The sequence below is a fragment of the Hemicordylus capensis genome, chromosome 5 (assembly GCF_027244095.1).
Source record: "Hemicordylus capensis ecotype Gifberg chromosome 5, rHemCap1.1.pri, whole genome shotgun sequence".
NCBI classification, from domain to species: Eukaryota; Metazoa; Chordata; class Lepidosauria; order Squamata; family Cordylidae; genus Hemicordylus; species Hemicordylus capensis.
This window is the reverse complement of record NC_069661.1, coordinates 168,484,847-168,500,548: the sequence shown is the minus strand read 5'-3', so window position 1 is coordinate 168,500,548 and position 15,702 is coordinate 168,484,847. Positions and strand designations below refer to the sequence as shown.

General features: G+C 42.6%; 1 protein-coding gene across 5 annotated transcripts in view; it reads left to right on the top strand.

The window, feature by feature from the left end:
* Window positions 1-15,702, top strand: part of CPED1 (cadherin like and PC-esterase domain containing 1) — a 182,892-nt gene that overhangs the window by 45,966 nt on the left and 121,224 nt on the right. For all 5 annotated transcript variants that reach the window (XR_008308678.1, XM_053256489.1, XM_053256488.1 and 2 more), the window contains 2 exons: window positions 1,165-1,271; window positions 2,683-2,758. Coding sequence is in view for 4 of the 5 variants with exons in the window: in XM_053256489.1 (XP_053112464.1) it covers window positions 1,165-1,271; window positions 2,683-2,758 (183 nt within the window). In the remaining variant the exon portion in view is untranslated. The remainder of the gene's footprint in view (window positions 1-1,164; window positions 1,272-2,682; window positions 2,759-15,702) is intronic.

Sequence of the window (15,702 nt, the reverse complement as noted above, 5' to 3'; positions counted from 1 at the left end):
GCCTGCCTGCATCTGGATAATACACCATGGCATCAGATTGATTCTGGGCCCCAGTCTGGGTTAGGGCACCAGTCGATCATCCCACCATTGGCTGTGGTGGTGGTGGTGGTGGTGGTGGTGGTGGTGTCTGTGAGTGTGGGTGTGAGTCAGCAGCACTAACAGGAAGACTGTGACACATCCGGGTTTGGGATTGACCAGAGTCGGGGTCACTCACCCTCCATGTCCAGCTCAGGATAGCCCAGCAGGGGGAGGCTGGCCTTCAGGAAGACCAGCCACTCTGCTCTCTTGCTGTACTGGTGCATCCTTGCTCTGTATGTCAGCCATATATGTTTAGTTTCAGAGTAAGAAATCAAAGTTTAACTAATTTTCCTCCCTTTTCTGCCAGTTTTATCCATTCTCCCATCCTATATAATACTGGATTTTATATTTATTGGGCAAATACTTTGATTCATTCCACATTTCATGCATAAACATGTACTAAAAAGGATGGGGTAAAGCCCTATTGCTTTTCTGTTCTTTAACTACCTTTGCTTGTGATTACAGAAATACGATTAAGCACAAAAGGCACCACATCACATTCCAATATAAGCAAATTCTTCCCAGTTTGGCTCCACACACTGAGGTCATTTACACAACCAAAAACTGTGTTCTGCCCAGGTTTGGGAGCTGTGTGTACTCTCAATTTTTGGTGGTGTGGAAGCAAGGTAGGAGGGAAGCCTGGGAAGAAGTGATTGTGTGGAATCAAGGTAGGAGGAAGAGCTACCCAGATTTTCCTCCTATCTTGCTTCCACACATTTACTTCTACCTAGGTTTTCCTCTTACCTTGCTTCCACACAATTGAAAATTGGGAGCATACACAACTCCCAAACCCAGTTTTTGATTGTGTGAATGACCTCACTATGTAATTGCCACCTATGACATCTAAATATAAAATACATTTATACTTGTAAATATGCCACCAAAAATATATATCTCCACTTTACAACATCAATATCACTTCTTCACAGCAGTGAATGCCCAACTCTTAACATTACAGAACTCTAAGAGTGGCACTGAATAGTATTTACACACACTGCTTTGTAATTCTGCCTACTGAAGATTTTTCGCATACTGGAATGTCATCATAATTCCTTCTCACTGTGTTTGTGTCTTTCTTTTTTATAGATGAATTAAGCACTTGGGACCTTTTGATTTGTCTGTCTTCCGGCACAGCTGGCTATGAACATTGCTTAAATGTAGTGGAATCACAGCAAACAATGTCATTGCAGAAGGTATGGTTTCCAAGTTTCATCCTTGTTCTCATCATATTTTTAAGTAATTTTAAAAAGTTGATTTAATATAAAGTCCTTGTATTAATCATGCACCACTCAATCATATGCCAGTTCTGGCATCTTTTTCATATATATATTTAGTACTTATACCTGTCCAGCTTATCCTATAGGTGTTTGCTGATAGATGCTTTGCTGAACAAGATCCCAGATTCAGTACCTCATATGTTCACTTAAAGGATTTAATGCAGTAAGGCTGGTGAAGACTTCTGCCTGAGACCTTGGAAAGCCATTGCCGGGAATAGACAACATTGCCATGAGTGGATTAAGTTCTAACTCAGTCTAAGGCAGCTTCATAAACTAGGTGCAGAAAGCCCCTGGTCAAATCCTCAGCATCTCCAATTAAAGAATCTAAAGTAACTGACTGAGGAATGACCAACTGACCCCCCAAATCTTGGAAAGTTGCTGCTTATGTGTAGTTATCATGTAACCACACTGGGCTACATGAATCGATTCCATGTAAAGCAGCTTCATTCTTCATGTATATTTAATCTCTCCCCTTGAATAGAATGGGACTAACTGCTACTTATAATTTTGGCTGGTTTGTGCCTATTCAAATTTAAGCTTTGACGCCATAATTGGCTGCCCTGCTGCTACCTAAATGGAATTTGTTCACCTCACCCACAATTGGAATTCAGCTCTCACACATGGCAGGAAAATATAGAATTCCAAAGAAATTGACACAATTGTTTCATTGAGGGAAGAATGCTTAGGAACAAAGGAAAACAAAGCATGGAACATGCACGCCTCAGTTTAAAGGGATCGGGTGCCCATTCTGCCTTGTGGAAGTGGGAGTCACATCTTCTCTTGCCAGAGCAAGCTTGAGTTTAACATTTGAAACAAGGGGAAAAAGTACTGCGCTTTTACAAACATCTAGTGTAAACATTTCTCCTAATCTTAACAGTGGGCAAATGGACAACTGTGCTGATGAATAACAAACTAAAATCAGTAAAGTTTTGGAGTGGATGCCAGAGTGAGTGAACTGTTTATTTCAGAAGAAACCAACCCATTGTCAACAAGGACTTTCTCCCACCCCCATTCTAAGTAAGCCTTAAATTAACCGCCTGTCCAGTTGGTGCATGAGTATCTGATTACATACCTGACTTGGAGATGTACACATCTATGTGACTTATAATTAAAAATGAAGTTAAGGTTGAGTGAAAGTTCCATATCACTTTGATCCATGGCTGACTGAGGCCATTTCTCATCCCACACAAGTGAAACAACTCCTGTCTGCCTCTCCCAGCTGTACACAGTTCTCATGGCAGCATTTATTGGCACATGATCCATAAAAATGATGCTGAGTCTAATAAAGAAAATGCAGATGACCGAAATCTCTCCCCATTGCTTTCAGGCAAATGTCCTCCCCCAAATACAACACCTGATTTACAGAACAAAAGGACTATGCCAGATAGTGAGGACATTTCCAGGTAAAACGCTGACCGGTTTCAATAAATCATTTAATTTGATTATCTTTAAGTTTGCTTGTGGATGTTTGGCTGAATTAAAATGTTGGAATGTGTGTCTGTTTTGTGGCTTATCAGTTAAGGGAAAGAAGGAAACCAGTGTGATGGTTTATCTTGCATCTCTCTTGAAAATAACTGCAGTTCCCAGTGGTATTATAGCTGCTTTTATCTGAAGTGTCCCCAAATCATCCAAAACATTTAAGATATTTAGATAAAAGAGAATGCTGTTTTCTTGGCTTATACTGAGACCTGCGTCTCATAAGGGGTAAGCCTGTGCTGCATCTGTACCATTTCAGACTGCAGATGAGGGCTCACATGACCAACTGCTGTTGACCAGTTGTTTGAGAACATGACCAACTGTTTTCCATGGAAAACAATTTCCTGCACATAGAAAGCTATGTTACAGATATTACAAAGTGGGATAGCCTTTCTTCTGATGCGCACCTTTTCTATGTGCAGGGATGTTTATTTTATATGGAGGATTTTTCAGCCATGCGAGACCCCACCTGCGAAGAGGTATAGCCCAGATGCAGATTTACCACCTCTGTGGGGGCAAGGCAAACACATGAGAACCTGCAAAGGAGGCTTTATAGACTAGCACATTTTATGCATTTTTAATCCCTGGCCACGCAGAACATCTGGATTTTATTGTCATGTTTTCTTTTCTTTTAACTTCATGCATAGTTTAATGGCTTGATTGCCTTTGTGCATTATACTGTTAAATGAAGGAGACATGCAGAGAATAACTGGATACAGATTGGTTACAGCTTGGGAAGGAGGAATTTTCTATACTCAATGGACTACTACTAGCACTATGAATATTTATATATCGCTTTTCAATAAAAGTTATCAAAGTGATTTATATAGAGGAATAAAAACAAATGAATAAAGATGGCTCCCTGTCCACAAAGGGCTCACAGTCTAAAAAGAAACATAAGATAGACACCAGCAACAGCCACTGGAGGGATGCTGTGCTGGGGTTGGATAGGGCTAAAGATGGGAGCAAGATTGGAGGCATGGCTTACTGGGTATTTGTGCTGGCGAGCACCTATTTTTAATGCTAGAAGTCAAGTCATAAACATTAAAAATAATAATAAAGAAGGATGTCTCCGAATCGGTTCCGATTAACCCCATCACTAACAGCCAAACAGTGAGCTGGGTCTCACGATCCGTGAGACCCGGTTCTGCAGGGTGAGCGGAGAGGGAGCCCTGGGCGGCCGGATCGGCCGCCTACATGATTGCCGACTCCATGACGGAGCTGGTGGGGGCTGGGGAGCTCGGGGGCCATGTGGCCCCCGCAAGCCCCAGTATGCCCTGTGTGAGCACACAGGGCATACTGGGGAAACTGCTTTTAAGCCTCCCGGCTGGGGGTCCACTCATGAGTAGGTGCGTCACGCCGCGGCTACTCATGATTCTAAAAACCAGGTTTGCGGAGCACTTGCTCCGAAAACCTGGGTTTTTTTACCAGGGGTTCCCGAGCAGGTTACCTGCTCTGGAACCACCGGGCTCGTAGCCGAGCCCGGTGGTTCTCACGTATAGCAAAAGTCGGGCTAGGCTCTCCTAGCCCAATTTTTGCTAAGCATGTGAACGGCCCCTATATGTTATGTTAAATGTTCTTTTGATGTGTACTTTTTATGCTGCTTTTATCCAATAGGATGAGGCCCACAGCATGTGGGGAGCGCGTATTTAACCTTTCCTCTAACTGTGCCCCAGGAAAAATGGTTTCTGAAGCTGCTGTTAACTTCCAGGAGAAGCTCCAAGAGATGCCAAAGGGAGCTTCCTTTCTGGAGCTAACAGCAGTTTCAGGGAGGATGTTTTCTTTGGGACCTCCGTACAACTGGAAAGATTAAATATCCATTCCTGGTGCACCAAGATCCAATCCGATTGTCCCTTCCCCATGACTGTTATTCAAAACACACACACATACACAAACGTTGAACACAACATGCTCTTTGCTTCTAAGCAACCAGAGGCAGTCCCCATTAAGATTCTGTGTTTCTTTGAGACAGTGGCTTGATAAGGCAGCTTCTCCCGCCACTGCACATTGGTGCTGGCATATCTGCTCTTAAATTCTATCTCTCACGCATCTTTTTAAAAGTACATTGCCACAGACAATAAAGAAGTGGTAGCCTTACTCCCAGAGCTGTCCTTAGAGAGCCCTGGTGGGGTGCAGGGCCCGGGGCAAATCAGCCAGTGATGGGCCCCCTTCCAGTTAATTTTAATGGGGGTTAAAAAAGCAGGGCCCAGGGCGGTCGCCCTGTTTGTCGTGCCCTAAGGACAGCCCTGCTTACTCCCCAGAAACTTGGGACAAAGAGGAAGCTCTCTCAGGCAAGGGACATAGGCTCAGTGGTAGAACATAGCGAGGGGAAAGGCAGGTGAAATTACCTTTTGCCAGTGCATCTAAATGGAAAGGGGAACAGTGGATGTTCTGGCTTTAAGGCAGCTCAGTGAAACCACATGCACATCAAGGAGTGGTCCTTTGGTGCAGTCCAAGCATTCCAGCATCCTCGCCCATAGCTAGACTCTAAAGAAAAAATATGATATTAAAAAGAGGCCTACACATGTCTCATGGATATATCCTGCATGTTTATTCAGGATGAATGATTATAAATATAACAGTATATGAGTGAGTATAAATAAAACACTATTCTATTGTTTTGTTTTCCTTGGCTGTTCATAAGGATATCCTTCTCATTGTCTGCTGTGCTGATTTTCTTCTTCTTCCTGGCAACCCCTTTCATATGAATGTTCTATGGAAGTTTCATAGCTGGAATTATGGAGCTCTGGCGCATTGTTTCTGTTGGAATGAAAATAGGAATGAGCCGCTTCTGAAGCTCCTTTGGTTTCATTGTCTGAGGCAAGGGTGACCCTTCTATGAGATTGGGTGAGGTGGTTGCCTCAGGCATGAGGAGGGGTACAGGAGGTGGCAAGCACTGTCACCCCGATCATGGGTGCTATCTGACACAAGCGTTCCTTACCCACCGGGGGTATGCTGTTTCCCGGTGTGCCCCACACCTCCTCTTTCCCCTCTTCTTCCCACCGACACAAGCTAGGAAAATCCCAGCCACCACTTCCTGGTCTGTTGGCATCTTCAAGTGCACTTGTGTGCTACTGCCTAGGCAGCATAGCCTGAGAATGCTGAGGCCCCTGCCCACAGATGAGGGTGTCACATTGCCTTGGCCTCAGCCAGTGAAACGTCTTGGTTGGACTGCCCCTGTCAGAATGTAGTGTATGTGGCCAGTGCTGGGTTGTAGCTTTTTCTCCCTACAAAGCAGGAGCTATTCCCATAAGAACAAATAAATGAGAGAATATGAACATGAATGAGAGAATAAAGAATGGAGGAGAAAATGGAACACAAAATGTATCATCTCATTCTAACAGGGGCTAAGTGCCATAGTCTGATTCAGGACATGATGCAGCCAAATGTCAGCATGTTTAAGTTCCCTTGATTGCAGTGTCAGAGATTTCAACATTGGCTTAATTCTCCCATTGAAATCGACAGAACTTAAATGTTTTGGTTGAATCGTGCTTTTGTTAATTTCTCTTGAATGAAATATTTAGGATGCCGGGTGTCCTAGTTGTCCTTAGTAAGCTCTAACCTTTTCTAAAATGCACATTGTTTTCTAAGATTGCCCCTTGTTACCCTCTAGTCTTCATCCTACTCTGTAACTAAATCTAAGTAAGTGTACATGAAATAATTACATATTCTTTTCCAGTCTTTCCCTACATCTACTCCCCCCCCCCCTTTCCTCTGTTGTCTCCCTTGTGTCTCTTTTAGACTGTGAGCATTCAGAACAGGGATCTGTTTTCTCATTCTGTCTAAGGTGCTACGAGCTCGTATATGCATCTAATAATATTACTACTGCTACTAGTAGTAGTAGTTCTAACGTTGACTGTGTTTTTCACATTTTCTCTACAAAGACCATTTCACAATCAAATCCCCCTGCATTTTTAAAAGTAGTTTTGAAACAACAATTCTGCCATGAGAATTTTCTCCCTTCCTTTTCATCCTTGGGGCTGACGAAGGCATGTGGTGAGCCTGCTGCTTAGTTGGCTTCTATCCACTGTACACTCCCTTAGTCTTGCCTGCAGAAATCTGGCTCTGGATCCAGCATCCTCATTGCATCATATGGCAGAGCCTCTATAGCTTGGAGCGCTGCCATGGACACTGTGTCTCTCTTCATCCTTATGGTTTCTTCATTAGCTAAAATGCAATAGCATATTAAGGCTGTGATAAGACTACACATGTCAACATTGAAGACATTAGGGGTCTCTTTAGAGGCTACATATCTGGCTTCACCTTCCGGTAGGAAGCTGAAGCTGTTTGTGAGGTAGTGCCTCTTGTTTTTTCCTCACCAGTAATTGGCTTGGGATATTTCTTGATTTAAATTGTTTCCTATTTAAACAAATATGGAAAGTGGTATACAACTAGGAACAAGAAACATAATAAAATAGTTAAAATAACAAAATGCAACATGATGAGCCACAACAAGTTAAAGCAGCACCAAAGGGGACTGTTTCTAAAAGGCCTGGGATGATGATGATGATGATGATGATGATGATGATGATGATAATGATAGATAGATATCTGACTCATGAAGGATAACAGTATAGAACAGGAGTTCTCAGACTTGGGTCCCCAGAAGGCTATAGTGCTAGGAATGTTGTAATCCAACCATGTCTGGGGACCCGATTGAAGAAGTCCTGGTTCAGACACTACGTGAAGCTCTGTGGGGGCAGAATTCAACAAGTGGGATGCCACAATGGAGAAGGCCCTTTTCCCAGTTACAACCTGCCTCACCTTTGAGGTTGACTGCAATGCACAGGTAGGAACATGTGCGAGCAAGTGTTCCTTCAGGTACTTGGATCCCAAGTTACGTAGAATATGTTGTACTGTCTGACATGAGAGGTTGAAATTCTGGATTTTGAGAGAAAGCATGGTAAATTTTCAGATCTTCTTACCTCATCTGTAGTGTCCTAGTTAGTGTTTCATTGCAGCAGATGGTTGGTTAGCACTATCAGCTGTGAGGTGTGTCATGTTCTGCTGCATTCCCTCTGGGGGTAGGTTCATCAACAGCTGCCTTCACTAGTCACAAGGTTAGTCCTCTCTGAACAACAGGCTTGAGCTTAAAAATCTGGGTTTGGGTTTTTTTAAAAAAAAACTACTCCTAAGAGAAATGCATAATGCTTTCTTCTGTGTGAATGTTAATGACACAAGTATGAAGCAATGACTGCTACAACTTGCCAATTATTATTTCTAGTCAGAAGATTCTAAAGTGATGCTTATGAGGAATCTCTTGGAACATTCCAAGTTACCTACTGCCAGATTTTTTTTAAACTTTGTAAAGATTGTTTCCCCTTCACTGTCATGGTGTTTAATGTCTTTATTTATGTGGCTAGTCTACTATTCATTGGAGTTGGAAATACTGGAATAAGTCGCTCTGTAATTCTATTAGGTGCTTGTATGCTTCCATATTATTTAATTCCAAGTGATTTGATTCTTATGTGGCTTCATTAAATGTGCATATTCACAATAGCTGCCATCTGTGTTGCCAGAATATAAATTGTCCTGGAGCCTCAACATTCCCAGATTTGGCTCTGAACTCTCACTTGACACTGTGGAATGGATTCTGATCGTAGTCTTCAGCTGCACAGCCACCTTCTTCCCTCACCTTAGGGTCATAATATGAGGTTCCTGAAACCTCAGTGTCCACTTCATTTCAGGAAAGTGCCTCTGAGATACCTGTAAATATGACTGCCAATTGCCTCAGGATTTCCCCTACTCAGCCAGCCCAATTTAAAGAGATGCAGTGCATGAATTGTCTTCTTTGCTAAATAGAGTCTGCCCTGGTTTGTATTTGAATAGGAGACTACATTTGCAAGCACTATAACAGATTCCCCTTAGGGGGTGGGGCCACTCTGGGAAGCGCATCTACATGCTTGTATGCAGAAGGTTCCAAGTTCCCTCCCCAGCATCTCCAAGATAGGACTGAGAGATATTCCTGCCTGCAACCTGGAGAAGCCGCTGCCAGTCTGTATAGACAATGCTGAGCTAGAGGGACCAATGGTCTGACTCGGTATATGGCAACTTCCTGTGTTCCAGGAAGCCTTTTTCATGTCACTTACCTAAAAGTACTGCAGAGGAAAGAAGCTTCTTGCAATTCACTTGGATAAACTTAGAGCCAAGAAGGCACTCTCCTCCACATGATCAGCCACTGCTATAGATATTGATGGTGCTGCAGGAAGGTTTATACAACAGGAAGTCATCTCCCTTGCCCAGCCATCCTCCCCAGTAGTAGCAATGCAGTAGAGAAAACCAAGCCCCATCCACACACGCTCCCACAGACTCTCTTCCTTGAGACTCCTTAATGTCACTGGAAACTCATCACAGCTGTTCTGCTCTCCTAATGAACAATGGGAGGAACAACTAGTGTGTTCTTGAGCTGGCTTTTTTGTCCTTTGTGTACAATGACATCAACAGTCTTGACCACTTGATTCTTGCATGTGCCATCAACACGTGTGCTGTTATGTGAGTGTGAGTGGCTAGAGCTGGTAGCTCAGGGATACAGCACATGGAGAAGGCCCCAGCCCAGGTTCAGTCCTTGGCATCTCCAGGACTTGGAACCATTATACCCCTGTCTGAAATCCTGGAGATTTAGCAGGGGGAGAGCAACTGGCCCTATCCAGCTCCTCCAGTTGCTGTTGCTGGGGTCAACCTTATGTTTCTTTTTAGATTGTGAGCCTTTGGGGACAGGGGACCATCTCATTTATGTATTTATTTTTCTGTGTAAACCGCTTTGAGAACTTTGGTTGAAGGGCAGTATATAACTATTCGTCGTCGTCGTAGTAGAATCTCTGCCAGTCAGTGTAGACAGTACTGAACTAGGTGGACCAGTTGTCTGATTCAGTATAAGGCATGTTTGTGTCTGTACACATACAACTGGAAGAGTGCAGCTAGCTTGTTGTTGTGAGCATCTCTTGTAGCTTGTTTTCCTGAGCCTCATGCAAGACTGAGAGATACCATATTAGTAGATAATCTTCTCATGAAAAAGTAAACAGAAAAATCATTAGCATTTTAAAATAATGTTCAATTCAAAGTAAAAGGCTGGTTTCCAAAAGACTGCACAATTAGTTCAGTGTGCCTCAAGGGGTTTCCGAACTTATTTCCCCCAAACAATAGTTCTGACAAGAAAACTGAGGGAATTTTCAAATGCAGTTTGTGATCTGACTTCGGGCTTGCTGTTTAAAGCCAAAAAATAAACAGAAAACCCTATTGAGTCTGCCAAGCTCATGGGCATGTTTAAAGTAGCTGTTTGGCGCCCTCCGCAAATGCCTAGACATTATTCTTCTGAACATTCACAAACACAGTTTTGCATTTTGATTTTTAAAGGTAAAACATAATTTTTCGTAATAACAGTTCATAGACTATGGGTTATTATTACACCAGTCTAGATTTTCTTTACTCTAGAACCATTTCAAATATACCAGTTGCTTTATGCAACACACTTGTATGTAGAAAACAGAATGTAGAACAATTGCACCATGGGCGGTGCTCAGTTCAGTTCAGTTTATTGCAATCTTTGATCAAATACACAGTCCAGATCAAATAAAAGAAACCTTGAGGGTAGATATCAATATAAACATATACATGCATAAACACATGTAGAATCTGTTACATAGAAGATTGAGATAAAAGAGTAGGGTGGTGTGTGTGTGTGTGTGTGTGTGTGTGTGTGTGTGTACACACATAGTGCACACTCACTGGAGAAGTTATGGCAATTATGTAGAACACATGTACAAGCCATATATGCAATTTCCAAACTATTTTCTGTAGTGAAGTGTACAAAATTTAATAAGGCTGTTCTCATAAGGGCAGCCTAGGCTAGGCTAGGCTGATGGTGTGGTGTAACGGGATCTGTGCAAATCCCAGCACTCCAGTCCAGCCAAACCGAACTTCTCAGCCTGGCCTTTAGCTGAGGTTAAGGGGCAAGTGCTCCCTTAACCTGGCTGCTGGGATCATGTTTCCAAGCTCAGAGAGACAGGCACCTGGAGTGCCTGTCTCATGGAGGTATCCCCCAATGCACTGCATTCATCATGCAGTGCATTATGGGATGCCCGAAGGCCAGGATGCAACATCCCAGCCTCCAGAGATCTGTGCTACTCCAAGTAGTGTGGATCATGTGGGTTCATGGCAATGTGCCCAAAGAGGAGGCACACTGTCATCTGTGGTGAAGCTGAGTTGGATCCTGTCTTCCCCCTGCTCACCTGTGGGTCATGTGAATACCCTAAATGGCAGGAATTTGTGATCAGATCTACCATGTGTTTTTTACAAGGGCAAATGCAATCATGGGGGCCCTTATTTGGATTCAGACTGTGGCACTGAGAAAGAGGTAACCCTTTCCCCCTGCACTGTTTTTCCATGAGCAATTTGGACAAGAAAAATGGTTGAAGGGGAAAGGGATTAACTCTGTTCCCAGCACCGTAGTCTTGGTCCAGGTTGAAGGACTGGTGGTGTTATTACATTTGCCCTTTTAAAAGTAATCTTCTCTAGTTGTACCCTCAGCATTATGTCCCACTCAATGGCACTTATATGCAATGAAATATGCTTAGGCTTACAATGTCACAGGTTCAAGCACGGGGATATGCATTTTCTAAAAGGAAGTCGTGCATTTTAGTATTGTTGTATGGCAGTGCTCACATCTCAGATCCAAAAAAGCAAGATTATTTGGTCAATACTTCTTTGCTTTTATATACAGAATAATTCAGGGTTTCATACTTGTGTCCTCCACTGACCATTTTCGTGGTTTTCTGTCTCAACCACTTTGAAAACCATAGAAAATTATAGCATGATGCTTCAGAACAGTTAGCTTATTCAGTAGATAAATTGACTGGTATGCGTAAGCTTTTTAGATGGTTTAGATGGGAAATAAAATATTCCTTGATGCATTCCTCCCTCATTCAGCTAGGCTTCTTGGCTCTTTTCTTTTTTCTTTTTTGAAAATATAACCAAGTTTTTGTTTTGTCTTTTGCCCTTGCACGACTCTTTCAAATATATACAGCTAATGCTAGCTAAAGACCAATAATAGCAACTCTTTCAAATATATTAGCCAAAGAGGCACCTTTTAACGTGCTGATTCTCTTTATTTAGCAGGGGGAGAGTAACTGGCCCTCTCCACCCCCAGCACAGTACCTCCAGTGACTGTTGCTGGTGTCTATCTTGTGTTTCTTTTTAGACTGTGAGCCCTTTGGGGACAGGGCTCCATCTTATTTATTTGTTGTTTCTCTGTGTAAACCGCCCTGAGCCATTTTGGGAAGGGTGGTATAGAAATTGAATGAATGAATGAATGGTGAAACAGTTTAGTTCAAATTATAACACTATAGAAAGACTGAACATATCATAATACATCACTCATCTCATCGACATTATATTATATTGTAGAACTTAATATCCCAAAGGGACAGATTCTGACATTCCAGAAGTGGGATGGATTGGATTCTAACCTAAAGCTACCCTGGAGGTTTTTCACACATGGCTTTATGTCACAGGGTATCTGAAGAGTGCATGTGCTTTGCAGCAGATTTCCAAGATCTTTGGGGAATTAAATTGACAGTCCACATAGCTGTCAGCTCCTCTCTCACTCCCTGTGATCTTTCTTCTATGTTCATTCCCATTGTTTGTATCAATTTCCCCCCTCCAACCAATCACATCCCAGGAGGAGGCACGAGACACCTCCCTTCAATATTACGTTCTTTTAGTTTGACAGCCAGCCAGATGTCCGCAGAAGTGACAAGCCAAAGCAACAGAACTTAACCCCAACCTGCTATCTCCATTGTTAAGCTTCCAAACATCTGAATATGTAAGCTGTGTTGTTATGGTGACCAAACTTTAAAGCATAGGAAGACACACATTTTGCTTGTGCTTGCATTTAACTCAGGCATTTCTCCCTCCCTCCCCCTCCCCTTCTGGACTCCACAAAATAGCATAAATCTGCCACAACCCCTCCCCCACCCCACCCCTAGCGCTGGCAATTGCAGATCACTCAAAGGATACACCAGACTGAGCTGTCAAACACTCCTTTGTGGATCTACGGAAATCTACCCAGCAGACATTTAAAAAAACAACAACACAAAAGTGCGAGTAAGCCGAATTGTTGGCAGCGGCCCCTCTGCACATCAAAGGAAAACATCAGGTTTTCTTCAAAAGCCATTGGAAATACAGAATGTTTTAAAGCCAGAAATACTTCGGGCTAAGCAAGAATGCCCAGCCTCGATTCAGGGGGAAACAGAGTCATGTCTGTATTGGTCCATGATAGCCCGCAGAGACGTTGGGGTAAATACAACTAATATGTGGACTGGCACACTCCAATCTGGAGTGGATTTGAATTAAAAGCCATGTGTGTAAAGCCTCCTGGTAGAAGCTCTGTCTGACTTGGCAGGTGGGGGCAGGGGGGAGTTGTACTCACACAGGTATCCCTTCTGCTTGCTGGAGCTTCCATGAGTTCACTGGTAGATTTGGATCCAATCCATGAGGGCCAGGCAAAAGCTTTGGAGATTTGGTCCTTTATTTTCATGTAAATAGTTTTGGGGTTTTTTTGCAGACATAACCAACCAGTCAGAATTTCTGTTTGCCAATCTTTCTATTTTCTGTCTTGATAGAGAGAAAAAGGGGAAATCCAGAGAAATTAGAGTCTCCTTGCAGCCCCTAATGCAAACGTTAAAACTTTCTTCAAGAACATCACAGAACCCTGGAACTTAATGTATATGTTGTCATCATTCATTCTGAGATCTAGATATAGGGTGAATTTAAAATCTCACTAATAAAAAAGAGAGATGGATCTGAAGACACTGTTCTTCGGTTCCTAGCGTGCCTCATAACTGGTTAATGTTTGCTATGGATTTAGGGTGCTGAATCATGCCGCAGCATTCTCCTCTATAAATTAGTTGGTTGTACAGTTGTCTCAAATATGTCACTACTTTAGCATGCACTACTGTGGTGTTAGCTTTGTAGTGCCTTTTTAGGCAACATAAAGAATGAATTCTTGTCAGTAATTCAGAAGGTGGGCTTTTTTTTTTTTTAAGAGTGAATATGGTTGACACAGAAGTTAATGTGGGGAAAGGAATTTTAATTCCTTGACAAATGGCTATTTAGTTCAGATGTTTGCTGTGGCGAATGTATGTTTCCTAATCCTCTGAACAGATGCCGTATTAGAAATTGGGATCACTGGTTGATAATTTGCCATTTTTTCCATAGGAAATATATCATTTTGGTCTTCCCTTTTGTTGATGTGTCATCTACCACACTATAAAATGGAGGGAAATGATATAATACAGGTATATGTAGGTCAAACCACAGACAAGGAGAGGACAACAGTATGGGGAGAAGAGATTAAATGCCCACCCGCCACATTGCTCTAAATATATTGGCTGGCAGGTCCTCCCACATTTCAGCTTTTTAAAAAAGATTTTCCTTCTCCCATCTATTATACAGTTTGTTTGTTTTTTAGGTTATCAGGTCATGTTGTCTCTTGAGAGTCAAAGCATTTAACTAATTAAGCAGATATCTCACAGCCATTTTGATGGCAGAGAGTAAGAATGCCAAGCAGAGAGAGATATACAGTATGTTTTATTGTATCTGTCACTATTGTTGGCAAGCGTGACAGCATGCAAACTGTTATCAAAGGAAGTTGCTTCATTTCCTAAAGGGAAAGAGCGTAGCTGAAATGCTCAGGAAACGCAAAATAAGATAAGGATACCAACTTCTGTCTTCTTCTGTTGCACATATATGCTCACTCTTTAATTATATGAGAAGCCTGATTCTCCTTGTGTCCTGTTGTAGGATCTTGTGATCCAGTTTAGATCAATGGTGAAAACCTGCATTAGACACTTTGTCTTCAAAAGACATAAACAGCTGCCAACTGTAACAGGGGGTTACTACAGCATGCAGCTATAGTATCCTCTCACAACCACCATCCTAAAGAAAACTGGAAGCAGCATATAATGGTTTCTGTACAGATGCCTTGGTCCGTGTCAATTCGTCCAGCCTTATTAAGCTGACATTCTTATACAGGATTCACCTCCGCTCTTCCTTCTCCCCCAACTTCAATAAAATAAAATCTCTTCCATCTCATTCAAGCACACATACTCCTATGTGGGACAAGCCTAGCTTTGTGGGAATACAGACTTCTCATTTTCTTTTTCAGAGGAAAAGCCATGTGCTGTTTTTCCCCTGAAATACACTGAACGTCTCAAAAATGAAAGATAACGTTTTAAAAATCAAAGAGGGTAGCTACTAAATTCTGTTGACACAATTCAGCAGATGTCAAATTCTGCTCACATCTCACTTGCTGTTATGTTTCACCTGGACAGATGTATGGGATGTTAGTTGACAAACCTTGCACTAGGGCTGGCTCCAGGTTTCAAGAGGCTCTCAGCAAACTCCTCCACACGACCCTTCCTTCCTGGGTGAGCCTGGAGAGGGTTGCTCTGCTGACAGCACACAAAGTCTGTCAGTACAGAGGTGGTCTCAAGGATCATCACTGCTTCTTCAGCAGCTGCCTAACGATGTCAGCACTAATGTTGGGATAGGCAATCCAAAAAAGTAAAGCCTATAAACAACTATGGAAAACAATGTGACGTAGAAAATGAATATCTTTCAATGTTGTCTCCTCTCTTCCTCCAGTTCATAGGAACATAGGAAGCTGCCATATACTTAGTTCAGACCATTGGTCCATCTAGCTCAGTATTGTCTACCCAGACTGGCAGCGGCTTCTCCAAGGTTGCAGGAAGGAATCTCCCTCAGCCCTATCTTGGAGTTGCCAGGGAGGGAACCTGGAACCTCCTGCTCTTCCCAGAGCAGCTCCATCCCTTAAGGGGAAGATCTTACAGTGCTCACACATGTAGTCTCCCAT